Source organism: Syngnathus floridae, chromosome 11, assembly GCF_059516105.1.
Source record: "Syngnathus floridae isolate MCC-2025c chromosome 11, RoL_Sflo_1.0, whole genome shotgun sequence".
Classification (NCBI taxonomy): domain Eukaryota; kingdom Metazoa; phylum Chordata; class Actinopteri; order Syngnathiformes; family Syngnathidae; genus Syngnathus; species Syngnathus floridae.
The window spans coordinates 13,471,284-13,483,526 of record NC_142423.1 but is presented as its reverse complement, the minus strand read 5'-3'; the positions used below and the strand labels follow the sequence as shown (position 1 = coordinate 13,483,526).

Genomic DNA, 12,243 nt, shown 5'->3' with positions numbered 1-12,243 from the left:
AGTGAGTGCAATACACTAAAATTAATACAGATGTCTTTTCTGAAAAAAACCAAAAAAAAAACTTCCTGGAGGAGCAGACTTGGCGGGTAAACAACTTAGTGTGGGCGTGTCACTGTTACATCATGCAACTTGACCCCCCCCGACCCCACACACACACGCAGAAGGCAAATGACTTTTCGTCTGCATGGTACCTCGTCACTTTGGACCAATCGCTGGGCTGCAGCTCACCTTTGTCAAGTGCGTATGTGTGAGTGTGCGTGTCTCCCTTGTCTCTGAGCTTGCATATTGTTTGGTGTCTCCTGGCTAACAGCACACACGACAACGAGCTGGTGGCCTTTTCCTCCACTTGCAGGTGAGCACCACTTCCTGTTCATACTCTTGACTGAGTCTAAAACGTTTCCTGTTCATACTCTTGACTAAGAGTCTTAAAATGTTTCACCATCCTCCATAGTAAAGACAACTCGTTTGTTCATATGGCATGGAGGGGCTTCAAATGTTTGAGATTTAACTTTTTTTCATGAAGGCTTCCCAGCAGGTAATAGTTGTATCCTACATGTGACATTGAATTGTTTTTGAAGGCTTGACATTTGGTTTTTAGCAGACATTCCTGTCACGCACCGTTGCTTTAATCTGATTGTCCGAAAGATTAAGAACTTGTCTAGGCAGAATTTTGTTGGCCTGTGTTCAGTCTATAAACGACGATTGGATTGTGATTTTCATCCACTCGTGTTTCTCCTGAATGGTCAGGCCATAATGCTTGGTCTCCAGGAACTGCTAACACCTAAGGGCTGACCATAAACATTTAACAATGGGCTGTGGAATGTCTTTGAAGGCACCAAAAAAAAGGGTGTGTGTAAAATCATGTGAAGGCCGCTTGCGAAGTGTAAATAGCGTGATGCTTGACATGCCTTTTGCGTGTTCAGACAGCTTCATCTCCATCTTTGCATCCCCTTCTGTTTTTCAGCAACCGCCACCATGAAAATAGCATCGTTCAACATCCAGAAGTTTGGACGAAGCAAAGTGTCTGACCCTGACGTTCTTCGGATCCTGGTCCAGGTAACACGCACGCATGCACGACACAATATTTGTGATTCATGGAAGAATCCAACGGACTATTTGGTGATTGTATTCAAATATACCACCCCCAGATTATCCGTCGCTATGACATCATCGTGATCCTGGAGGTGGTGGACATCAGCGGCACATCGGTCCAAACTTTGCTGAATGCGCTCAATACGTACGTCTGCAGCAGTCCGAAATGCTCAAAAGGAAGGAAAATTATACGTGTGTGTGTACGCAGGCCCAACGCGTCTCATCACTATACTCTGAAGATCAGCACTCGGCTAGGACGTTCCCACTACAAGGAGCAGTTCATGTTCCTCTACAGGTAACCACGATGATGTCATGGTCGCTGGACTCTGTGGCCAATGTGTGTGCGGCTACGCGCAGGGACGATCTGGTGGACCTGGTGGGCTCGTATCAGTTTGACGACCAGGTGACGGAGGGCGGCGACGTCTTCGCCAGGGACCCGTACATCCTGAGATTCCGATGTCATGACACAGGTGGGAAAAGTCAGCCTCGCACGATAAGTGTGCCTCAGCGTCACTGTTAAAGTGTGTATTTTCCTGGCAGTGCTGAAGGACCTCGTGATGATTCCCGTCCACACCAAACCGGAAGACTCAGAGACGGAGCTCGACGAGCTCTATGACGTCTTTCAGCATGTCAAGATGAAGTGGAGGACTGATGTGATGATATTTTCATTCTTGTTGACCATTCAGTTCCTGTTTCTCTCGACAATATGAGATCTCACAAAAAGTCTGCCGTTTTGGTTTGAAGAAGACTTCAACTTTCGGGATTTTGGACAATTGCTACTTTTCCTCTTTCCTCAACAGAACGTGATGATCTTGGGCGACTTCAACGCGGATGGCGCGTACGTCTCCAACAGGGAGTTGCAGCGTATCCGCATTCGCAGCGATAAGAACTTCCATTGGCTAATTGGAGATGACGTCGACACCACGGCCAGTGTAGGCAACATGCATACATACGACAGGTAGGATGCGGAGGTGACCTGAACTCTGAGGAGATGTTAGGAGACGTCAATGCTAACAAACATGGAATTCAAAAACGTATTTGCAGGATCGTGGTCTACGGCGACGACATGCTCCGCGCCGTGGTGCCAAACTCGGCCAGACCCTTCAACTTCCAAAAAGCGTTCCATCTCAGCAATGAGCAGGTGAAGCAGCATGTGGCTCATCAGACAAGATATTCCATACAACTTCTTTCTAAGAATTTTACAAACTCTCAGTGTGTCGCGGTGGAAGAAAAAAGCAAAACACGGCAATATGGAGCTTGTCGCTTTTGCAGGCACTGAAGGTGAGCGACCATTACCCGGTGGAGGTCGAGCTGAGGTCTCTCACTACGCCACCACCGGAAAATGAAGGTATCTGCTGCGATTATGTCACCCTTCTGCTGTGGTATTACATCAAAAGATGAAAAGAAATCATAGATTTTCAGAAATTCCACAGAAAGTGAACACTTTTTGGTTGAACTCCAAAGAAGAACCCGCGAGGAGATAGGAAAATAAAGCAATGTGCTTTTTTTTCTGTTCAAGCCACCCCAGCAGTTCCGCAATCGGACAACGAACTGCAGGAGTTGAAAAGAGGAAACTTGCTGCTGGAGCGTGAGAAACTCAACCTGGAGATCCAAATTTTGCAGCTGAAGCTGGCTAAGATGCAGCAAGGAGATGAACAGCCACGCCAGGAGCCAACGTCAAGCTGCAAAATGCTGTGAGATGATGACACACTGCAAAATGTTGAACACTGAAGCCAACAGTCTCGTCAAATCGGCGACGTTAGTACATTTCAACACTATTCTGCTGAACTGAAGAGATCTGAGTCAACGTCTGCTAGCTGAATAATTCAAAGCTTCAGGTCGCTTGCTTCCGAAGGCCAACACGAGCACTTTTACCTCAGACATATCCACTTTATTGAGGCATCATTTTGTTATAATCAATTCATGACCTTAGTGAGTACTTTCATGGTTTTGCTCATTCAACTTAATTTCATTGAATGCTTTTTTTTCTAGGTTTTTAAAGTGTTTATTATATTATGGAGTAAACCATAAAGGTACAACTATAGACTCTTGTGGAACTCCGCAGTCCCTTTTACTGAATATGCTATAACATCCAACATTATATTATAAATAACCTACTAAAACTATTTTGGAGACTGGTGTGAAAAAATTAATTTGCAAACCGTTTTTTATGCTTTTCTTTTATAAATCGCACAGTGACGATATCCTGCTAAACAGAAGCATGTCCAGCTTTGCTTCCATAGTCCTACAGGTTCTCTTAATGATTTCAACCATATAACATAGATGTATGAAACCAACAGAGCAGAGTTAAGGTGATTTCAAAACATTTTATTAGTCTTTCCTCCATTTACAGTAAAAAAAACAAAACACATTGTGATGTTTTTCCCTCTTGCATTAACATAATTATTAACATAATATTTCAAATATGTTGAGGGAGACCAACCTTTTATTTGAAAAGGGCCGGTCAGTGTTTAGGTCTACAAGTGCTTACAAGAAAACATCACAGTGTGAAAGCTGTACACTGACTCCAGTTGACACTGCCTGAGAACCGTCGCAGGAAAAAACAACACTTAAACCAGAACAAAACAAACCGGACATGCTGCAGTCAGATTAAGCCCAGGCGGCAATCATCGGGAGGCTTCACTTCTTGCCTGATTTCTTGATTCCGGTGCCAGCTGATGGAGGGAAAAGACATGATGGCACATGAGGAGCGCTAGTCCATTCAGGTTCTCATGCCAACTTCATTGCGCTTATCCCAAGATCTATATGTTAAATTATGCAATTGTGTTCATACCGAGAGGTCCTTTCCCAGAAGCTTTGGCCTTCAAGGCCTCTAAGGCTTTCTGCTCCTCCTTCTGCTTCTGCTTGAAGGCAACCTCGTCCTGCACACATTTTGTACACTTCAATGTCATGGGAATTTTCACGTGCACGAATAATTGCAATGAACCTAACGCTTGCATAACCATTTGCTAAATACCAAATGCAAGATAATTATTATACGTTTAAGAAACTTACTTCGTCCATGTCTTTGGCCTGTTTTTTGGGCGCTTTCAGTGGTTTCTTTTTGCCTCCTGAAATGAGATGGGTTACTGTCAACACAGAACACAACTGACTGGCAGGTATGAACACGACTTTATTAAATGTACGCAATGTGTCAACATATGGTATTTAAAAAAAATTACTGTAGCGACTCTCATTAGCAACGTAGCTAACCAGCTAATGCAACAATAATGTAACGTTAGTGATTTTTAATGTTATTTTTACATGAATATATCATGGTACGCATTCGCAGCGATCTAAAATGACGTCTCACCTTCTCTGCCAGACATTTTATGGCGTTAATAAGCGCAAAAAAAGAGGAAAATGGTGTAACGTTTTGATAATAAAATTGGACTGCCTTTTTTCTATCCTGTCACGAAGAAGCCGCGCCGCAAGGACCCCTTCAGCCAGAAGAACTTTGAACCCGGATATAGAAGCACCATCATATGCCTGATCAAAACTCAAATGCTATCGTCCGGCTTTTCACTTCAGAATGACCTTATGGACGCTGAAAAAATATCCTCCCAGTGACATGTTTGTATCGGAAATACACAAGATTACAGGTATGTGTTTGTTTTATCTTTTAACCAAGCAAGACAAGAACGTGATGATAAATACTAGGTTTGGAATCATTGGAAATGGGTAGAGGACACATGCAGCAGCTAGCTAGCTGGCTAATGTAAGGATGAAGAGATGATTACTGCCTCAAGAGCAAAACCACAAAATATAAAATAAAATATCTAAGCAGAAGTGTAAAAACAGTAATTAATGGCATACTGGCAGGACTAAAAGTAGGGATACACTTCTTTAATAAACCTTTTTATATTCAAACAGCGAATACAGTCAAATAATTGATTAACATGAGTCTGAATTCCAACTGCGATATGCCAAAAGTGGATCTGAAGTCTCTTAGGATGCTTTCCATCATGGTTGTCTGAATTTAAATTATTTTCTTATACAATATCACTCACAGGTGGTATCGCTGTAGCTGGGGACAAATTGCATCTCTGATTTGCTTCTCCATGAGGTGCTTTCCATTTAAATAATGCAACAATAGAATACACTAGAGTCAGTTCCTTGATGCGGATTTTGTATGTTGATCTCAATTGTGTCAGGTACAGAGTTCTCGGCACCGGTTGTTGGTCCCATTTCTTCTTACTCGGACCCCTGCCAGCCCGGCTGCGCTTGGTGCGAACCTACGGTGCCTATCAACAACCCGGCGGCCCGGGCCCATCCGATCCCGATGGCGTGAAGGACCGAGCGCTGTCTGCCCTACAGGTAAGTCAAAAGGCAAGGCAAGTTTATTTGACATGAAAGGCATCAGAGAAAACATTAAAAGCATCACAGCACAGTTAAAAAACATTAAAAACAAATAATTGCACTTATAATAATTCCAATTGTATTTGTTCTTGTCCAGCACGCCGGTCGATTGGGGCAACAGTGGGGCCAGAAGTCTGCCCTCATGGCCACCACCACAATGAACAGCTGGTGGCAGAAGTACGAGGAGTTTGTCGGGCTCAACGAGGTCCGCCAAGCTCAGACCAATGTCACAGAGGTCAGGAGACACCCAGACTGGTTGCGAGTAATAGTAAACATAACATAATTTTTTTATTTTTTTTTGTTGGTGACAAAAACAAACAGAACTTTAAATTATTTACCTTATCCTTTAGTCTTTTTTTCCAGAATCAGAAAATAAAAGCCACAAGTAAGATATTTTTCTCGCCTCTAAATTTTTTTCCCTGCTTGTAGCAATCCCAACTTTAGAATGTTTGGCTTATCCCTACCCAAACACAGAAGTAAATTCCCCAAATTGTGTTTTTTGGCTTTCTCTAATTTATTTATTTTTGACTGATTCACAACAGTCTCTTATCCCTACTGCATTTTTTTTCCCTGAATGATGTTTCAGGCAGAGGCGGCGTTCATGGCGTCGAGGGGGCTGGTGCGCGAGGCCCATGCCAGCCTGGAGGCAGTGCAGACTCGTCTGAAGGAGGCGCGGGCCGGGCTGGAACGCGTGTCCCGGGAGGAGGCCACCTACCTGGAGCTTGCCACTCTAGAGCATCGACTTCTGCGGGATGAGCGGCGGCTGCGCGTGGCGCACGGTCACGCCGAGGCGTCTGAGCGCGAGGCCTTTGCCACCTTCTCAGCCGCCGTGCGCGAAAGTCACGAGAAGGAGCGCACACGGGCCGAGCGCACCAAGAACTGGTCGCTCATCGGGTCGGTGCTGGGAGCACTCATCGGCGTCATGGGTTCCACCTATGTCAACCGCGTGCGCCTGCAGGTGAGCATGCCCCACAAAACACTTGCATTTTTTAGCGTTTTTAAACACATTTTAAACTTCCCATTCCTACACATCTGGTATCGTGTTGACATTACATAATCCAAATAGGAGCTCAAGAGTCTGTTGCTGGAGGCCCAGAAGGGTCCAGAAAGCCTGCAGGAAGCCCTCAAAGTCCAAGCCGGTAACCATCGCTCGCAGCAGGACGAGCTGGGGGCGCTCATTGACGGCCTGAGGGTCTCTCTGCGGGGGGCCTCCGCCCACCAGGGTAGCGATACTCCCCCCACTGACCACTCGCCGATCCTGGACTCCCTTCTACCCCAAGTGTCAGAACTAAAGCAAAGCCTAGGCGGAGTCCGCGGGGAGCTGTCTCACGTGAGGAAACTCCTGGAAAGCAGCTCTTGGCGGCGGTCCGAGTGGTCGCCGGGGACTGTCGAGGACACCCAGAATACGCTGAGCGAGCGAATCGGTCGCACCACGCTGTACAACGCCGCCTTTGCGTACACGGCCGCCGCACTCACCGTCATGGCCGTGTACCTGCTAAGAGGATGAGCTTAGGGCCCGTTGCCATAGTAACACACTGGAGTAAAGATGGGGAGTCGCAAGAGTCGACTCAAGTTAGTGCAAGTTCAGTCAAGAAATTGTGAATAACGTAAAGTGCCAAGAAATTGCTTGAAACTTGAGGTAAAAAGAAAAGTCACGACTGACTTATGCTTTGCACATGTAACTTACCAACCTTTCCTTATCATGACGTCACGTTGCACTGGGACCAACCACAGACTCGTGATTAAAATGAAGACCAATTTCTGCCCTGCTCATTTGTGTCCAGCAGAGGGCAGTAAAGACGCTCGAAGCTCGTCAACGGTCACTCGTTGACGTCAACGCAAGCGCCAGTGATTAAAAAAATGGCCAACAAAATTGTCTTTAAAAATGATTCATTTGTTGGTTTGTTTCAATATATTTGTTAATATGCCTTCAAGCCCAAGGTAACCAAAATCATCTATTATTTCGATATAATTCATCATGTCTCCATGTTATGTAAGGCTATTCTTTTGTCCAGAAAAGTGAAAACAAGTTTCAACTGTGTCGTCAGTCTTTCTCAGATGCGTCATCAAATATTTAGATGTGTCGAAACTGTCATAACATCTAAAAAAAATGTTCACTTGTCAGAACAAAAGAAATGCCTTATATTAAATCAACTATTATTACTGTAGGTCCTCTTATAACTGCGGATGTGGCTTTGTTGAGGATCAACCCTTCATATTTTTTGTTGAGTTTTAAAATGTGCACATTAGCGGAAAATCCATCATTTACCTTCCACTACTCGTCAAGTTGAGGGTGAGTATATCTTAATTTTTTTTCCCAAGTGTTAATATTTTCTTTATGCAGCGGTAAAGACACCAATTTGTCACCCTTGCAATTACATTACATTACTACCAGTTCACATTACACACTTAATTAGTTATATAATTGTTTAATTTTACGGCGGGTGGTTGAGAAGGCAATATAAATAATTTGTACATCAAAAAAATCACTCCAACAAAACATTTCCTGTTCACTTGGGGTTCAAATGACACGTTGACGTGTATTCAAAGACTCTTTGTAAGTGCCGTGTTGCCTTCAGGTACATTCGAAGTGGTGTCATATTCATTCTGTACGCGTGCGTACGTGTGCTGGTGAATCCTCTGCGGCAGCTGCAGAGTCTTTTCTTAGCCCAAATCATCATTCCGAGCTCACTCTCAGGCAGACAGACAGATTTGCACACCCGCACGTAATCCTCCGCATTCAATCTGCAAAATAAGATTTACTGTATGTGTTGATACGGAAGAACAGTGCAAGTGGAGTCATCAAGTCAAGTCAAGTCAAGACACTTGTGGAACTCCAACATTTACTTAACTCGTTTTATTACATTGTTGAACTCCATTTTATGTTTTTTTTCTGCTGTTTACAGGTGATGATGTCATCTCACTGAGATGCAAATCAGATGAGAAACGTCAAAGAAGTGTTTGAGGAGGTACATGTCACGTGACCATGTAATCCAGGTATGTGTGTGGAGAAGGAGGGGGGGCAGTAGTCACGCTGTGTAGATAAAACCAGTACTACTATGTTTACAAGTCCTGTAATTTCCCTTGGTCATATAATTTATGACCGCACTAATTACTGAATGGCTCGTTGTTGTGACATTGTTGGTGTGGAAAAATTTGTCCCATATTAAAGCTCAGGGTTAAACCTGGACTGAAAAGAATTTACGGTAATATTTTCACAGATCAAACATGTAGTTTCGTTTTAGAATGGGTTTTTCCGTGTCGCTGTAAAACTATTTGACGGTTGACAGTTGAGCAGGGCATGGCATGGCATTTTGAAAATTGTGTGATTTTTAATCTTAGGAATTTGGCCATTTTAAGTAATAGAAACCATTGCAAAAATAAATAAACTTTCACCGTGCATGTGCCATCTGTTAGACTGAGAAGTCCACGTTTTTTTTTTTTTGCAAACAGTTGACTGGCGGATAAAAATATCAAGTGAAAATCACATAAATCTTTTTGGTGGGAGCAGAGGAAAAAATACCAATGAAAGAAAAAGAAATCCACGAAAAAGGGAAGGAAAGCGGCCTGCGATGCATTTCGGAGGTCAACGAGTTCAACTGAGTGAGGGATTTGCGTGTGTGTCCATCCTTGCTGACGCTGCGTCAGAGGATCAAAGATGTGTGTGTCTAGACATGTCCGTGTGTGTGTGTGGTGCTATACAAATTTTGGGGGGGGGGTCATTTTGTCCCTAGCAAGCACCATCATGCGTGCAATGACATGGCATTGACTCATCCTGCATTTGAATGGGCTGGGAGTGAGTTTGCACAGTGCTGTCTGCTTAACTTGTCCACGTCAACTTGAATCAACACGTGATGATTTTTGTCTGCCGCACACACATATAGGGGTGAACTGCTGATTGGTCGCTGGACAGACAAAAGCAGTGATTTACAGTGTACAGAAACAGCCAATGGATTGATTGCTATTTACTGGTCAACAAGGTAAAGAGACAAAATGTGACAAACAAACATGCAATTGTTTGCCACTAAGTCACAGGCTACATATGGAGAAGCATGTGATTCTGCAGGCAACATAGACCAACAGTGTATTAATATTAAGGATGGGTGATACCACTTCTTTTACAGACTGACGAGTATTCCGTCTTTGAGTACTCACTGATACCTGCGTTTGATATTCAACATTTCATTGAACACAAAAGAAATTGCAGAAGTGGAGTCACTGCGGATCGGCGGCTGGTATCGGCAGCATCCATATGGTACTCGATACCTTAAAACAACGTCGCGATACTCTCTATTGATACTCGCTCATTACTAATAGATTTAGACAATGTAAAATTCAAATGGCAAATTATGGACTGGTTGAACACATTTGTTTGCTGTCAATCACAGGACACATGTCGTCGTCACCATACGGGTTAGATAAAGTGGAGTCCATTTACCATTTCGTATCGTGCATATAAATGGAAGTCTGCAAGCTTTGTACATATTCATGGAGGTGAAGTGCTTCCACCGGGGAGCGGTGTCCTCGGAAAACTGCCGCACTCAGATTTCATACTGCATATTTCACACTCGCATGTCAAAGACATCTGGAGGAAGAGGCCATAGGGCGGCGTCCAATCATTCCCAGGGAAAGTCGCTCAGTGGAACATGACCCAGAAGCATTCTGCCTGTCCGTCTGCTGATGTTTCTCACAAAGGCTCCGACTTGAAAGTGGAGTCCCTTAGCAACACTGTTGACTGCGGTGTTTGGAGAGTATCAACACCGATGCCGAGTGGGGCCCAAACATACTCTACCTCTGACCCTCAACAATGTCCAAACAAGCCTCCGCTTTCTCTAGTTCCATTTATCACCTCACTTCAGAGTCACTTTCACACGGGGCTTACTTACGTAACGTGGACCAGGCCCAATCCATTCTCACTCATACGAGTGCCAACTGTACCTTGCCTAATGCCAATTTACAGATGAACAGGTCTCTGAGACTTTTAGGAATTTCAGCCCCCGAAAGTCGCTTTGACTCTGCAACATGAAATTGGGTGGCCATGTCTATCAGGAGATCCACAAAATGAATGTCTGAAAAGACCAAAGAGTCGGCCGCTTGCGATTGACGTGACAGATGAACAGAAGAACATCAGAAGAACTCGAGAAGTTTCAAGCTGAGTACGTCCCCTGCATAACTGCCTAAGAGGCTTTTTCTAAGCCATGTAAGTATCCAAGACTTGGGCAACTTAACTGTATTCAACATAATTTGCAATGCAACCATCATTGGCTTTTCCCATGACTGGAAACAGTTTGAGTCCTACCTGACAAACTTTAGCAAGGACTCGAAACAAAATCGTCTGCAACTCCTGAAATCAGATGTGAATGACTGACAAGCCCCAAAAGGCTAAAAAGTGTCTTTCAGTGGAAGAATACAAGACTCCTTAATAAGTAACTGCAAACTATCAGCAGGAATTTTACAAGTGACAATAAAAATTGCGACACATCACGTGGATTGACCTCGCGAGGGCAGGAGGAAATGGCAAAGTGAGGAAAAATATGAAGTTGTCGTACAAGCTGAGTGAGTGGCATCAGTAAACAATGACCTCATCATTTCCAAACAGTCGCAGTGATCCTTGCGTAAGAAGATTATTATTAATCCACACACATGAAAGGAAGCAGCGTTGGGGCCATTTAATGGGTGGGAGGTCAACTTTTATACTGTTTAACTCTCTAGTACCGAGTACTACAAATACCAGGAATTAATGGAAACAGCAGCCATTTTGGTTTTGACCTCTGAAAACGTTTCAGGAAGTCAAGGTGTAAAACAACAAAAGTCTGTCATTTTAAAGGCTAATTTGCTTGAGACAGTTTTTTGGAACATTCAGCCCTGGAGGCCACTTACACTGAAATTTGGTTGTCAAGAAGGCTAATTAAGTCTGCAAACCTGAAAGACTTCATTGCACTCAGTTAAGCTTCTGTAGCATCAACTGGATTGGCCGGATCAAGATCTTTTTGAAGGGTTTTTCTGAGACTTGTCCTATTTCACAAAAAGTAGGTCATTACTAGCCATAGCTGAAAGTTCAATGTAAAATCATGAAAATGAACACAGTTATCTTGTGATGATGAGCGACTGGCGGCCAGCCAGTTGAGATAATGGACCAGTCTCTATCTTGACTCAGTATTCCGTCAAAAACAGAGCCATGCTTGCGGACTAAGCAACCTGAATTCATGCCTTTCAGAATACTATAGATGTACTTGAGCCAGCGTATCATAACTGTTTCAAAGTCTCCATGCAAACATTGCAAGGGTTCGTTCATGAATATGTAATCAAATGAAATGGAAATATCATGAAATCTCCTGAGGACATATGATTGAAATGTCATGTTCACGAGGTCAACGTGTTTATTCCGTGTTGCTGTTGAGGGTCAAGGCGCTTTCAGTACATTCTGTTCTGCAGCCTTTACAATGAAATCTTTGTAGCTTTACAATTTTGACAGCAGACATCTGCATTCCAATAACTTGGTCTCTGCACATGAAAAGCATCGGCATTTAAACTACTGCCAATGGTTTTAGCTAATAGCCGCTTCTGCATCGAGTGATTGCCAACACAGCCATCCGGCCATTTTGCTTGCTTGTGTCAAAGTTGGATGATCATTTTACGGCTTCTTAAAAAGTTAGAAAATTAGAACACAAATGTGCAAAAGAAATTATCCTCCAACACGAGTGTGGACATCAGTCACTTTGGTTTGAACGATCATTTCGAGCATTATTGGAAAGTGGCGAAAAATGGCATTTGACAACAGTTTCAAAATCT

At 43.6% G+C, this 12,243-nt stretch overlaps 3 protein-coding genes across 6 annotated transcripts; 2 read left to right on the top strand and 1 right to left on the bottom strand.

The window, feature by feature from the left end:
• The first annotated feature begins 143 nt into the window (after positions 1-143).
• On the top strand, positions 144-3,218 carry dnase1l4.1 (deoxyribonuclease 1 like 4, tandem duplicate 1). 4 transcript variants are annotated; one of them, XM_088389557.1, is made up of 10 exons: positions 144-352; positions 452-535; positions 965-1,056; positions 1,149-1,387; positions 1,450-1,562; positions 1,633-1,745; positions 1,893-2,050; positions 2,137-2,233; positions 2,365-2,440; positions 2,612-3,218. In XM_088389557.1, exons 3-10 carry the CDS (start codon positions 976-978, stop codon positions 2,788-2,790), a joined length of 1,056 nt encoding a protein of 351 aa, XP_088245683.1. In that variant the 5' UTR covers positions 144-352; positions 452-535; positions 965-975; the 3' UTR covers positions 2,791-3,218. The 4 variants fall into 4 exon arrangements, with proteins under 4 accessions (XP_088245683.1, XP_088245682.1, XP_088245684.1 ...); XM_088389556.1 differs by lacking the exon at positions 452-535 and having other exon boundaries at positions 176-237; positions 311-352; XM_088389558.1 differs by lacking the exons at positions 144-352; positions 452-535 and adding an exon at positions 712-847.
• A 181-nt stretch (positions 3,219-3,399) lies between these two features.
• Positions 3,400-4,565, bottom strand: tma7 (translation machinery associated 7 homolog). The gene is made up of 4 exons (XM_088389559.1): positions 4,406-4,565; positions 4,108-4,163; positions 3,887-3,974; positions 3,400-3,767 (listed from the first exon to the last, which is right to left on the bottom strand). The coding sequence occupies exons 1-4, from the start codon at positions 4,419-4,421 to the stop codon at positions 3,733-3,735; spliced, it is 195 nt and encodes a 64-aa protein (XP_088245685.1). The 5' UTR covers positions 4,422-4,565; the 3' UTR covers positions 3,400-3,732.
• On the top strand, positions 4,507-7,673 carry ccdc51 (coiled-coil domain containing 51). Its single transcript, XM_088389554.1, has 6 exons — positions 4,507-4,694; positions 5,105-5,158; positions 5,247-5,409; positions 5,549-5,686; positions 6,038-6,409; positions 6,518-7,673. Exons 2-6 carry the CDS (start codon positions 5,154-5,156, stop codon positions 6,956-6,958), a joined length of 1,119 nt encoding a protein of 372 aa, XP_088245680.1. The 5' UTR covers positions 4,507-4,694; positions 5,105-5,153; the 3' UTR covers positions 6,959-7,673.
• Positions 7,674-12,243: the final 4,570 nt, after the last annotated feature.